This window comes from Pinus tabuliformis, chromosome 4_1 (assembly GCF_031772625.1).
Source record: "Pinus tabuliformis cultivar Carrire ecotype Pingquan chromosome 4_1, CPIR1, whole genome shotgun sequence".
NCBI classification, from domain to species: domain Eukaryota; kingdom Viridiplantae; phylum Streptophyta; class Pinopsida; order Pinales; family Pinaceae; genus Pinus; species Pinus tabuliformis.
In genome coordinates, this window is record NC_142303.1 from 226,828,102 (window position 1) to 226,843,192 (window position 15,091).

At 39.1% G+C, this 15,091-nt stretch overlaps 1 protein-coding gene across 1 annotated transcript in view; it reads left to right on the forward strand.

Moving 5' to 3' along the window:
• LOC149175059 (uncharacterized) overlaps window positions 1-14,418 on the forward strand; it is a 37,020-nt gene extending 22,602 nt beyond the window's left edge. Inside the window, exons 2-5 of the mRNA XM_089419507.1 lie at window positions 11,989-12,098; window positions 12,189-12,560; window positions 12,663-13,614; window positions 13,717-14,418. Coding sequence (XP_089275633.1) covers window positions 11,989-12,098; window positions 12,189-12,560; window positions 12,663-13,614; window positions 13,717-13,805 — 1,523 coding nt within the window. The 3' untranslated portion in view covers window positions 13,806-14,418. The remainder of the gene's footprint in view (window positions 1-11,988; window positions 12,099-12,188; window positions 12,561-12,662; window positions 13,615-13,716) is intronic.
• The last annotated feature ends 673 nt before the right edge of the window (window positions 14,419-15,091 follow it).

A 15,091-nucleotide genomic window follows, 5' to 3' on the forward strand; every position in this document is an offset into this window, starting at 1 on the left:
ATCAGTTAGCCCTAAGAGTTGAGAAAAAGTTGACTAGAAGTAGAGTTTGAGGGCAAGAAAACAAGCAGTTGGAAGAGGACAACTTAGAGAGAAGAAAGATGAGGAGGCAAGTGTCAACACTATAGATTAGCTTGTTGGAAGGAGGTACGTTGCCTATATAGAGGAAGTGATTCAATGAAAGATAGAGGTGGAAGTGGCAAATTTGATGGAGTTTGTTTTCAATGCTGAGCCCATGGATGTTGAGTGTATGAGTATCCAAAGAGGTAGAGTGATCAATGAAGACAAGATGTAAGGGCACATGTTGTTGAAACAACAAAATCAATAGCAAATAAGGTCACCCCATTACAATGAACAATGAGAGAAGTTGATGTTGCAAATAATGTTGTTGTAGCCAGATAGGGAGATTGAGAAATAACCAATGCAATGAAAAAATATTTTCAAGGACAAGAGTAAAGCTGGAGGTAAGTGTTGTAATTTAATTGTAGCTGGAGGATGCACTAGGAATTTAATTTCCACTTAGGTTATTCAAAAGTAAATTTGAAGTGTACTCCCAAATGCACATAATGTGTCATGGTTGTAGAAGGGGCATAGGTCATTATGTTTGAGTAGTGTCTAATTGACTTCCATAGTGAAGGCTGCAATGATAATGTGTTGTATGATGCATGGATGAATGCCACATCCTATTAGGAAGACTTTGGTAGTGTGTAGAGGAGTTATCCACAATGATAAAATGAATACTTACCAGTTGGAAAGAAGTTTAGGTGCATCTGATGGAAGAAGGAAAAAAGGGGGGAATAACAAAGTGATGTTGTGCTTGATAATGAAGTTGGTGAAGGAAGTTGAGAAGCTATAGATTTGTTATGTTGTTGTGAAGGTAGAGGGCAATGATATTGTAGAAGATAATGATATGTTCTAGGAGGTATTGGTTGGTAGTTTTCCATAAAGAGGTGAATGAGTAGTTTAGATGACATTTGTAGCAAAAAAGTCTCGAGTGTCACGAAGAAGAGTGATGGGGGAGAAAAAGATGATGATTCTAGGTGTTGGAAAGGTGCTTGCAACAAGACTCACTGTAGATGGGAAATATGAGAAGGTGGGAGATGGAATGATTAAGCAATGTTTGAAGAATTTGTTGATTTTTCAAGACCTTCTAATCTAATAATTACTTCTAATGATTTCTTAGTTAAATGCTTTTGTTTTCACATTAATTATTAAACAATTACATAGAAGATCTCAACAATAGAACAAATAACGATGGTAGGATCATAAAGAGACAACCAAACACAAGAGACACAAATATTTACCTTGGGAAAACCCACATGGGGGAAAAACCTAGCAACCTTTTCTTAGAAAAATCATTTAATTCAACAAGAGATACAATCTGATCTTCCAGTAAAAAAATAAAGTCAGACTAACTGCAAGCATACCCAAGTCAAACCTTGTCAACCAGAGAAAAATTTGGCCTCCTGAAATTTCGTCTTGTTGCCTCAGAAAATTTCAGTGTATTGTTACCTCAGGTAATTTTGGCCGTTTGCCCAGAATTTATTTTGCTACCCAGAAACTCGTCTTGTTGCCTCAAAAACTTGTCCTTTTTCTACCTCAAATGGTGATCTGAATTGGTGTCATGAAGTGGCGAATGAGTAGCCTCTTTATAGTCTTCTTTGGGAGGCCAAATGGGTGTCTCTATATGCTTGTCCAACTTGAACATTAGGAGGGTCGATTTGATCTTCTAGGAGCCAAAAATTCAAATTTGTAAATTCAAAATTCCCTCTTCTTGAAACCCACATGAAGAACATGTCTTATATTTATTAGTACATATATTTGGAGGGCTACAAATATTAATTATGAAGATTGACCATAGCTACAAAAATCAACACTCCCTCTTAGCTAGGGAGGTATTCATAATGACTTCTTTAAATGTTCTCTTGTTGAACAATTTCTCTAAGAAAGGTGTTCTCTTGTTGAACAATTTCTCTAAGAAAGGTGTTCTCTTGTTGAACAATTCTCTAAGAAAGGTTGAATGAGCTAGCTATGTTGATGTATCTACCCATTACTCGTGGAAAGCATCCCGCATCAACACCAATTATCCAAGTCCTAACTTGGAACCTGGTCAACACTTGTGACCTATGGTGAAACCCTGGGCTATTACCATTCCTGCACGCTAATTGAATGTAACTCTCCTGCTTGATGCCATGGGTAGTACTCCATGTCTTGTTGCTCTTTGGGCCATTCTTCCCTAGCCACATTACATGGTCCTTGGTCAATAACTTTGACCCGTCAATATCCTGACCTAGGGAGAATGTCTGCCCCTTGATGCTGCAACATTTACACTCCCTTTGACTGAGGGAAGGATTCTCAACTAATCTAAGCTTGTCCTTGAAGTTTACAAACTTCTCAAGCTTGTCCCTGAAGTGTACAAACTTCTCAAGCTAGTCCTTGAAGTGTACAAACTTCTTAAGCTTGTCCCTGAAGTGTACAAACATCACCCTGAGATAGAGGCTTTGTGAGAATGTCACCCAAACTAGCTGCAATATACTTGGCTTTTGTAGTCCCGAGTGCGACAAATGTCTATTTCTTGCCCAAGCAGAATCTAAAATAAATCATCATCCTGATGTGCTTTTCCTGTCTTCAACACTCTTTGCACAATCTGAATCTATACATCCTTGTAGTTGTACTTCTCAATTCACATCCAACTGTACAATGCCGATACCTCAACACATGTTGTGCCACAACTACTTTCCGGTCACCTTGACTGGGTGCTCCCTTTGACATTGAAACAGATCCTGTTGTAGCAATATGGATGCTCCCTCTACCACTTAGCTTCATTAGATTAGTTACCATGGAAGTGACCATGGACTGACTGTCTATCATCCCAACTCTCTGAAGGATCATGATAATATGCTTACCCGACTTCTGCCACACTTCTAGTTCTAAGAATGTATACAACCAAGATCCTTTATCTCAAACTTAGAGGTCAACTCCCTCTGACATCAAAGCAAGGCTTCATTGCTCCCTTCATCACGGAAGCAAATCGTCCTGCCACTGCTGCTCCCTGTATCACGTGGGTCCTCTTGCTCCCGTCAGAAACAAGTCATATGATAACAAGATCAATCGGGACTCATCAGATATCCATCTATCATGCTCAAGGCCCGTACAAGGCTTTCTTCAGTCTGATATCTGGAGCAAACGATTCCTCATAATCCTCTCCCTCGTCTTGGGAGAATCCTTGCTTTGTACTTCTGTATTTTGCCATCTGCTGCATGCTAGATCTTGTAGATATACTGATTTCTCTTCAGCACAATTTCCTCCATCATAGCATTTGCTCTCCTGCCTGCTCCCTCTAAACTAGGAGCTATCAGTACAGTTCGCCCCTCTTGAACACAAATCATTCTTTGGAGAATCCTCTTGTCACAGGCTTTGCTTCACTCTTCCCAATGCTTTCAAAGCCTTGACAGCCTTTACGATGTAACTGCAACCCTCATTATCTTTGAGGAAATTTGTTAGCTCCCTCTTGTTCCTTGCTTTCTTTGCAGAAATCAGAGCAATCTGTCTGCAAACTCATCATCTTCGTCCTCGTCATCAATCATTAATGCATGTTGCTGCCTCTCCTTCCTGGCATGAGCTAGGGTTTCATTATTCAGCGGAATCTGTCCATCTACGTCAAAGACTCAGCTGCAAGACAATGAGCTCTTTCTAGTATTTGGCATCCTTGGATATGAACTAGGGTTTCACAAACCCTGATTCAAGTTATAATCTTTAGATATTCTTGGGTATAAGAAACCCTAAATCTATCAGTTCCTCTAAGAAGGGGTCACACTTCAGCACAAGAGTTATGGCTTTATATGTGAGAGAGCCTTTTCTCCTTACCCTATCATATCAGAGCAAGAACCAGACCAACAGAAATGATTTCACTATCAACCAATAACTCAAGTCATCTACTTCAAGTACTTTTGTACCAGTTTAGTGCAATGCTACAGCGAATCGAATTAGGTCTGTCTTCCAGCACGAAACCATTTAGGACAATCAGTGAACAACATTCAAGGTTCCCAACTTTACACATTATTCCAGATCAGCCATGCACTGGGTCTCACGCATTTTGATCACCAAACATTGGGACATCTCTGCTTATCCACGCATGCATTGAATCAGATCAATATGATTTTCACACAATGTACTCGTTCCTTGATCAGATCATACCCATAGTCATCATATCAAACCCACAGTTGTAAGTTCTTGTGCCTTTATCAAATCCACAATTAACTGCTTCGTATACTTGCGCATGTAGCTACACTTCAATCAATGATTTATTATTGAACCACGGTCTATTGCTGAGCAATGTGAATAACAATAGAGTCAGCGATCAATTATGTGGAGTCTTGACCTTGTCTTTCAGACCAACACATCTTCTCATTTGATAGCTCTTAATAACCCAAGCAATGCCTTGGCTAGTCTTCATAAAATTATGCTTCCTTATGCTCACTGAAGAGGGGCTTTTGGCCTCTTCTAGGCTTGCGGCCTCCTTCACCAATTCTTGTATTCGTAATTAGAATTCTTCAGTCAAGAACTTGTTTTTTCAACTCTGCCCTAATCACTCTGTTAAACTTGTAGCCAAAATACGTCTACTACTACGTTCTGCTCTTCAACAGCCTTGAAAGAGGTCTTGACCGCAATTTCTTTGCTGCCAAACTTGGCCCTAGATGTGTGGCCAAAAAAGGCTAGCCTTGGTTCCCTCTTTACCAAGCCCTTTTAAAAATCTGAAATATTATGAGAAATTTGCTCATGGGATGAAGGTTTGTCTTCCAGGAGCCCTTCCTCACAAATGGATTATAGCCATTCTCCCAATGCATGCAAACAAAAAAAAAACACAGATCAATCTTGCAAAGGGTCTTTAGATAAATTTTGATCCTCATCCTGGTCACTCTGACTGGATCCTTCTAAAATTTGATGTGTAGGAACCAAATGTTATTAGATGATTTCTGCACAGGAATGCTAGCGGCCTAAACCTTTTCTAAACCTTTTCACAGGAACCTCATCAATATTAGATTTGTGATCTCAATTTTTTTTCCACTCACTTTAGAAGAATATTTCTTTTCTGCTTATGATACTAATGCAAACACATCAATCATCAGTGTAAAACGGTCAGGCTGTAACAATATGAAGATTGAAGAATCAATGGCTCTAGAAAACTATTGCTGAGCTTCGAAAGATTATACAATATCCCAGGTGTTGAGGCATGATAGTTAATGTAACTGTTGTTATTGTGCTTTATATTCTGACAAATAAACTTGACAAGTTTTGTGAGGCATTTCGGCCTTCTGCAATTAGTATTGAGGTTTTTCCAGACTCTTTTTTTTTTCGGCCCTATAAACAGAACTTAAATTCTTTGCAAATTGATCAGAAGCTAAGTAGAGTATCTTCCTTGTCTAGCAAAAAGATTTTGTCTCTCTTCTAGGACACAATCAAAGTCTCAGATTTCCCAAAACTATCTTTTATCATCCTGAACTTTAGAGAGAATCAAAACCATCCTGATCTTGACTTTTCTTGACCATCCTTGGCTACAGTTTTAATGGTTGCTCCTTGAAGTTTGCTCTGATTCCATCCTGATTTTTCAAGACCTTCTAATCTGATAATTACTTCTGACGATTTCTTAGTTAAATCCATTTGTATTCACATTCATCATTAAGCAATTACACAAAAGATCTCAACAGTATAACAAATAATTACAGTAGGATCATAAAGAGACACCCAAACACAAGAGACACAAATATTTACCTTGGGAAAACCCACATGGGGGAAAACCCAACAACCTTTTGTTAGAGAAATCATTCAATTCAACAAGAGATACAATCTGATCTTCCAGTCAAAAACAAAGTCAAACTGACCACAAGCATACCCAGGTCAAACCTGGTCAAACAGAGACAAATTTGGCCTCCTAAAATTTTGGCCTCTTGAAATTTTGGCCTGCTGCCTCAGAAAATTTCAGTCTACTGCTACCTCAGGGAATTTCAGGCTTCTGCCCAGAATTCATTTTGCTGCCCAGAAACTCGTCTTGCTGCCTCAGAAACTCGTCCTTATTCTACCTCAGATGGTGATCCGACTTCGTGTCATGAAGTGGAGAACGAGTTGCCTATTTATAGTCTTTTTTGGGAGGCTGAATGGGTGTCTCTACATGCTTGGCCGACTTGATCTTCTAGGAGCCAAAAGTTTAAATTTGTAAATTCAAAATTCCCTCTTCTTGAAACCGACATGAAGAACATGTCTTATATTTGTTTTTACTTATTACATATATTTGGAGGGCTAAAAATATTAATTATGAAGACTGGTCATAGCTACAAAAATCAACAAAATTGAGGTAAGAAGGAAGCAGTATGAGTGTTTGTAGTTGAAGTTGGTTGAGGCAAAAGGCCATTGATTTTTTTTTTTTTTTTTGTTGGTTTGTGTGTTATCCTATGAGTAGCATGCTCACTTCTTTTGTAATAGTGGAGTCTGATGCAGTATCATCACTGGTGTATGGCATTTTTGCATAAAACCAAAAATATTTTTAAATTTTCAATTAAATGATTTAATTTTGTCTAGGGTAAGTTTGAGTGGTTTTTCCCAGAAGGTTTAGTCCATACAGATGTTGATTTTTGGGTAGCATCGGATGTGCTCTAGCTCCGAAATTTTGTGGAGGGGCTAGAACACATGAGATCTCCAAGACTCAGAAATCATTTGGAGAAATTCCACCCGGAGTGCATGTTATTCAAATAATTAATTATTTTTAATGGTGCCTAAGTTAAAACTCAGGAAATTAAAATAACTAAAGTGAATTAATGTAAATATGGGTGAGAAGCTTCTAAGTGACGAGGATAAAGTCTAATTTAATCTTAGCCGTTGATTAGAGATTAGATCACGACCATTGATTTCTCAACAGGAAAAATATAAAGGAAGGCTTGGGGTCAGTTGGAGAACACACACAGTAGGAGCAACACTTGAGCTAGATCGAAATTCTGGGCTGTGGTTTGCCGAGGATTTTAGAGTGAGCTTCTAGTGCAGAGAGGGGCAGTGCGGCAATGGGACTTTCGTCCAAGGCTGAGAATACATAACAGAGAGGCAACACAACACCAGGGAGAGACAACGCAGCTCTAGGAGGGTGACGCAGAGGCTGGAGGGCTGACGTAGTCCCTTAGAGGTAGCGCTGGGGTTTCTGTGAGACGGATCGGGCATCAGTTTAGCAGATCGATTTATGAGCTGAGAAGGCTCACTAGCGGGGGTGACGCAGCTCCTAGAGGAGGTGTCGCAATTGCAGCGCAGAGCTGGGAGCAACCATCGCTGCACAACAATGGGGATAACGCAGTCGCTTGTGGGGTTTGTTTATCCAGTTGCTTGATTTGCCAGAATATCTGTCTCGGATAGATGTACTTCTGTCGAGTTTATTCTCTATTGGGTGAGTCAGATTTGGCACCCAAGTTGTATTAAAAAATCTGCATAATAATAAAACCCTCATATCTACTGCACCGATTTTCCCGCATTGGGTTCCGGGGACGTTTAGTCCAAAAATAAGTGTCCTTTATGTGGTTGTCTCATTTATTTTTCAGTACTTGATCTGTATATTGGTGTAGGCTGTAGTGTATTTGCATTAATATTTTCTGAATAATTTTGAAAATAACTTGTTAAAATGAAGAACACAAGTAGGTAATGCAAATCAGTTTACTGTAGTAGGATTTTTGATTTTTTAGATTCATAAATTTTCACATGGTATCAGAGCGATTGCAAATCAAGGAGGATTGAAGCCATCAACGAAAGGACAAACGAAAAATCTGTGCGTGAAGACAACTATCTTGAGAGACAACGCAGTTTCAGGCCAAGAGAGCAGAGGAGAGGTGATGCAGTGACCAAGGAGGTCTCACGTAGAGCTTGTGTTAGCTTGATTGGGTGATGCTGTTGTTGCAGAGGGCAACGCACTCGGTTTTCCAGTTCCAGTGGTTAGGGGTGCAGCGCAAATTTTATCTGGAGTTGTTGGTGGGGTGCTAATTTTGTTGGTGCATAATGGTACCTAGTGGGGTAGAAGCAAAGTAGAGGCAATTAGTTTTTCAAAAGATTTCTTGCCAAGAAATCTAGATCCAGTACTGAGCAGCAACTTAGAGAGATCAAAGAGGGGTGGTTCGACAGTGGTTGGCAGAAGGATTTCTGTGAAGGAAATCGAAATTCAAAGGGAGCTTGTTCCTTAGAGGATTTCTAGTGCCAAAGAAATCCAGATCCAAGTTTTGTTGGGGCAGCAATGAAAGAGGGAGAAGAGAACCAGTTCAACATTCATTTGAGCAAAGATGGTTGTTAAAGGATTGAGGGATAAGGACAGGTTGGATGGAGCATCCAACTTCGTCATCTGGAAGGGCAGGATCTTGACAGTTTTGGATAAACATCACATCAAGGATTATGCCTTGAAGACGTTTGCTATTCCGGTTGATGTTGATCCTCTCAAAAGTACGAGGAGGCTTAGGGAAAAGCAAAGTGCATGATATTGGATAGGGTCAAGGATTATGTGATCCCACATATTGCTGAGAAGGACACAACAAGGGAAATGTGGGAGGCCTTGACCACATTGTACAAGGGAACTTCCGTTCAGCGGAAGATGTTGCTTGAGAGTCAACTGAGACAGTTTTAGATGTAGAAGGGAGAAGAAATCGATCCCTTCCTTCTCAGGTTGCAAAGGATCTGTGACTAGCTAACTTCCATAGGGGCTACACTAGATGCTGAATTTATGGTCAGGACTGCCCTGAATGTAGTCTCTGAAGACTGGGAAACCTTTGTCCAAAGCCTCTTGGGCAAGGCTTCTCTTCCCTATTGGGAGGAGATGTGGGCATCGCTTCGACAGGAAGAGATCAGATGATGGACCAAGGTGGGAAGCAACAGCAAAGGGGTCAGAATCAAGGAGGAAGAGGAGGATGCGACTCTCGCATCAGCAAGGCATCAAAGGCAGCAGAAATGAAAGAAGGACATATCCAAAGTCAGATGCTTCAGATGCGGAGAAATGGGTCATTTCGCTACGCAGTGCCCTCAGAAGAAGAAGGGCAAAGAAGAGAAGTCTGACTCGAAGGTTGCTGCAGCGCAAGCTGACAAAGAGGACGATGATGATTTCCCTTGGGGAGATTGAAATTTTGGTGGGTAGCTTGAAATACCATTGCCCTCATGTTATCCCCTATTAGTACTTGTGCAACTAGAGCGTTAAGATCCAACGAGATTCCATAATGCTGGGCTCATTTTAGATGCATGTAGACATTGACATAGATCAAGGCTCCTTCCAAAGTCAGTTTCATTAGATTCTATAAGATTGCTATTTAGTAGTTTGTTTTTTTCTAGTATTCTGAGAGTAAGAGCCCGCATTGTAAAGATGATTAAATATTCTCGATCCTTGTAAAAAGGTGAGTCTAATGAGATTTCTTTTACTGCATTTGAGATGATCAATCTTGCCTGCTTTTTTAGAAGATACATTTATGTTCCATCTCTTTAGTACTCTTCAGTCTTACTTTTTTTTCCTTTTTATGGAGGAAGATTCTTTTTTGGGCACATCTATAACTAGTAGTTTCTATTTATCGAAGGTATCCGTATGGTTTGAATGTTTAGGTTCTCGACATGTAGTGTGGAGTGGTTTAAGGTTTCCAGTGGGTGAAGAGTTATGAGTCAATAACAGTGTTGTGCAAGTGGATTTTCTCCCAGGGTGACATGTGGCAGCTTAGTGAGGATGTCCATTTTGCATGAGAAGACCGAGTTTGACTCATGTCAAAACCCTAATTCAAGTATGATATGTCATTCTTGTCAAGATTGATTTTCCAAACCTTGATTCTATATGCTAAATTTGACCACTTCACAACCTAGTTTGACCTCTTGGCTACATTTGGCATGTGCTAATTCTATCTAGCCTAAATTTAAGTTTCAAATAAAGTGTGTTATTCCCTAACTCGACTTTTTCAATTTCGATTGGCAAACATGCAAAGTTACCATGCTGTTTTTTCAAGAAAAGCTTAAAGCTCAGCTTTATCCAATTATTTAGCTTGAAAATGATTGCCAACTCCACAAAAACTAAAACAATTAAAGTAGAAGGTTTTCACCAATTATGTTTGCATAGAAGGAAATAAAGATTGGAAAAATGATTAAAACAGAAGAGGAAAACCTGCAAATACAACAAAAAACTCAGTGGGCAGCCATGCAAAGGATGACAGAATTTGGCATGTTTTTCTTGCTTTCATCCAGTGGTAGTAAGGGCAAATTGATTCCCTTAGAGTGAGCTTCTATATATATGCAAAAAGAGGACAGAAATTGATTCCCTTAGAGTGAGCTTCTATATATGCAGAAATAGAGGACGGAAAGGAGGTTAGACAGTATTCTTTCAGAGAAGACTGTAGCAGTGGACAATGCTTCACTCTTCCATCCTCCCAGATCTTAAACCACTTCCGCCACTTCAAGCAAGGAGATCCATGGCACTTGTCACCTCTGATACAATCAATCTCTTGAGTGCTATGTGATTTGGTAAAATTATGCTTTGTTCTAACTCTTGAATCTATTGGATATCATTGATTAAGTTGGTTTGCAGTGTCATGGTCGTTTACAGTGCACTTATTTTGAATCTTCTTCACCTAATGTGCACATTCACTTTTTCTCATGTCTATTAAACTTGTTGTTATAACTATCCTTAGGATCCGAGATCAACCAATCTTTTTTTCAAGTTTAACTCACTTTAGATTGCTTATTGGCAGTTCAAGAGCGAGCTTTTATTGTGTGCTAATTAGTTGGAGTTTTATGCCAAAATCTTAGTTTGATAACAGCATACATTGCCTAGGGACACCCCCCCAAGATTGGAAAAATACCAATCTGAATGGAGATGCTTCCAACGATGATAGGATGATAAGGTTGGTTGTGTATAATTATTAGGCAGGTTTTCTGGTGCAGATTTGCATGATAACACCTCAAGCAACAACACCATTGGCACAGCTGGAGATTGTCACAATAAGTGGTGGTGTATTTATATATCATCATACTTCTTGAATGAATAGTTATGTCTCTAAGAGCTAATAGATTAATAATATCATTATTACTGATGTATTTATGATTATCGTAGTTAGGGTTTTATATTACTACTGCTATTGTATTATTATTATTATCCTCTTCTTATTATTGTGTTTAGATATATTTTGGACGTTAGATAAGAATATTCATTCCTAATATTAAATTAAAATGATAAAACTTACTCAAAATCTTTTGGAGATGCCAAAGTATGAGAAGAAAGAAGTTTAAGCTTTACCGTTATGTCTCTGAATTTTCAAGTAAATGCATTCGAACATTTATTTTGGGAAGCCGGCTAATCTCCAATAAGCAGTAAACTGCTAATGGGATTCAGTAGATCCAGATTCCATCCTAATATATGAATAATTATATATGTTGTGTGTATCCTAGGTATGTATTGCAAGTGAACTTGTCGTTAGGAAGGTACGGATATCAATTGTTTTATTGTATATTATGACTTAGGGCTATATATTTGAATATTTACCAAAATCAAAGTAAGATTTATAATCTAGTTCTCCTCTGTAATAGATTTCCTCTAGCACTTTGTTTTGTTCTTCTAAAGAAGGAACCAAACCTGGTAGAGACTCGTCACTGAGCAGCAAAACGTATCTTAATTTTTTTGATACACAATAACCGCCATTAAATTGTTTTAAGGCTATCAAAATATTCACTTTGAGGGCTTCCTGAACGTTCTTCAACTTTTAGTACTGATGTTTATAACTATTTCTATGCTTTTTTATTCATCATAAGCTGAAAGAAAAACGATCATTTGTGACTATATCCAGTGAACATTAAATTTTATGCCTATGATTTGCAGTTGGAATTCACTCTAACTTTTCTAACTTCTGCCAAACTCTTGGCAAAAGGTATCAATTGTTTTTCTAGTGCCTATTTATATTGGTGCTAGTGATGCACGTTCTAATTGGGATGAACTTTGGTTGCTATCATCAGCCCGAGTGCAAGCAAGCTTCATTCTCACAAAACCCTTTTCAACAGTCAATGCACATGCTTTGGAGTTGGAGTCAGACATATGGGATGAAATAGGCATTCCAGATGCAAAGGTATGCCTTGCAGATTGTTTTGAGTATCATTCAGTTAGGCCTGACTTCTTTCTGTTCCCGCTAATGTTGAATGTGTTGAATTTCACATAGGTGATCATCATATTATTATCTGCTCAATCAAACCAGACGGAGGTGGTGTTTGGGGTCGTACCAAGTCAAGAAAATACATCAATTTCTTCACCTAGCCTCAGTGTCCTAAAAGAGACTTTTGAATTCTTAGTCTTGGGGGTGTATAATCTATCTTTAAAGTCATCTGATATATTTGGCAGAGCTTACCACTTCCAAGTATTGGGGTTCCCAGGAGGGATTACGGTTGTGCCCACAAACCAGACAAGTTATCCTTTGCAACGTGTGCAGGTGCTTTTTAATTTCACACTGCTCAACAGCATTTACCAAGTTCAGCAAAATCTACCTCAGCTGAAGCAGCAACTGAAGACTGGTTTACATGTTAGGTCAGATGAGGTTTGTCATCTACATTTTTCCTCGAGAATAAATGTTTTAGTTTTCAGTTAGCGTTGACGAGTGTAATAACAATTTCTATACTTGTGGTGCTTGCAAATGCAGAATTTGTATGTTCAATTGACAAACCTAAATGGGTCAACTGTGGACCTCTCAGTTATTGTCGAGGTATCAATCATGCCAGTGGTTGGGAGTCTTACAGCCCCAAGACTAAAGCAATTGGCACAAGAAATCACTGGAAATGATGTAGGGAACTTGGGACTAAACAATACTCTTTTTGGTAAAGTAAAGCAGATTAGGTTGTCATCTTATCTGAAAGACCCTGATTTAGCACCATCTTCATCACCATCGCCGTCGCCATCACAGTCACCATCACCATCGCCATCACCAGCACATTCTACCTTTTCACCAATACCAGCGCCACTATCAATTCCTTATCCTGCAACTTCAGTCCCAGAGGCTCCCCATCAACAAGCTATGCCTCCGTCCTATCATCATGCGTACACACCTTCTAATGATATTCCACCATCTCATTGTCACCATCATCATGATTTTCATTCTTCCAAATGTAAACATCAACATCATACAAGACATGTTCCAGCTTCTGGATTAAATGGTGCACCTTCCCCCACACCTTACATTGATCACCATGTAGGAGTGGCCCCCGCACCTATTAGTATTACTATGTCTCCTCCACCTCCTCCTTCCCAAAGTGCTTCTCCTTTAAAATCTCCAACATATCATAGTCACCGGCCTTATTTTCCACCAATTTCTCCTAAGCCTTCTCCTGGCCCCTCACCATCAGGCTTTCAGTTCATACCTTCTCCTCCTGTTTCTCCATCTCATTCTCCAAGTCATGCAGATATTTCCAGACCTTCATCAGATACTGCTAGATCTCCATCAAACTCAGGCACCAGGGTTCCCTCTCCAAAATCTTCACCGTTCTCACCTGTAACTTTTACTAATGTTTCGCCTCCTGAAAGCAGCAGGCAGCCACGTTCAGAGTCTCCACAGGGGAATCCTCCAGTTTCACATATCCCTCATTTCTCATCTTCATGTGAGTATTCTTGGATTTATGCAAGTAATACGGTGTGCTTTATATTAATTCTCTCAAGTTTAAGTTCTAAAAATTTCAAACTTTGTTGTCTGTATTTTGCAGCCTTTGATGTGGGTATTCCTGTTAAATTAATCGTCCATTCAATAGTTTTTGTGGGAGCCCTTTTGATTTATTTGCTGGAAGGCAGCTGAAGGATTCACTGTTTGGCCCCAAGACTCCAGCCATGAGGTGGATGCTGTTTCAAAGTTTGACCAAATGTTAATAGCTACACAGATTAAGCAAGGCTCCAAATGGGCATTCCTGTCCTCAACCCTTAGCCAGCAGTCTAATTTGGTATCTGTATGACACGGATACAGTGCAAGCACAGTTTTGTAATACGGTTTATGTAACTGCTAGATTGGCCAAGCTTGCACAATTACTAACTTGTCATGTAATGGTCTGATGGCAAGTTGCTGCTGCAAGCAGGATGGTTCAATCTCAGGTAGGATGGAATATACTGCTGGATTTTTTCAGCTGATTGCATCTATCTGTATATAACTACGATACTTATAAAAGTTCTTGAAGTTATGTAATTTTTGGTCAAAGCCACAAGTATGGCAGGCCACTAATTATAACAAAAGTCAATAATTGTAGCATTTTTTGTTTGAAACTGTAACCCGAAGATGGGTTTAGTTTCATATGTTTGTGGTTACTAATCAAAGCAAAGGCATTTCTTAAAATAAGTTGAGCATGACCTTCGGAGGATAGTTGTATTGTGGGCATTATCACATCATCTTTTGGAATATGAAGGATGTATTTGGGTTATTTTCCTTTATCTGCTCTGAAATATCACTACAGTGTTTTTCTGGGCCATGTTCTATATGATGCACATGGAATAATCGAACTGAGCTGCTTGGTCAATTTCTGGCAAAATTAATAACTGCCATTTGGCTTGGTTCTGATACTACTGACCTTAGAATATCTGCAATTAGTATTTGCGTACAGCGGGAAGCTGTGCTCAGTCTAAATATTATATAGCGTGTGTTATCATTATGGTTCAGAGTGATAGTCTCCAAGTTATTTAATAGTTTTAGGCTTGTGTTTTTTAAAAGAAAATAGTACATCTTATTAGTGTTCTTACTTGATGTCTCTTTATTTTTTGTGTGTCTCGAAGTATTTGTAATATGTGTGCTCACCTGAAAACAGCATCCCTTGAGCTGAATTGATTGTGTATCATTTTACTCAAGGTTTAATTGACCATTGTAGCCGATAGACACTCATATGCAATGAAACTGAATAGTCATGCATGACATGGTAAAGGAGAAAGAGTGATGCAATTAAATAATAAGGTGATATACCAAAATTAGATTGGAAAATTTCAAAGATTAATTTGTATTAAGAAGATTGAAGGTATGTGGGGTAGGTGTGGGGAGGTTGTCTTTGAACCAGATGAAAATCTAGAAAGAAGTTTTGAATGGGGGTTGGGTAGAGCCACTAA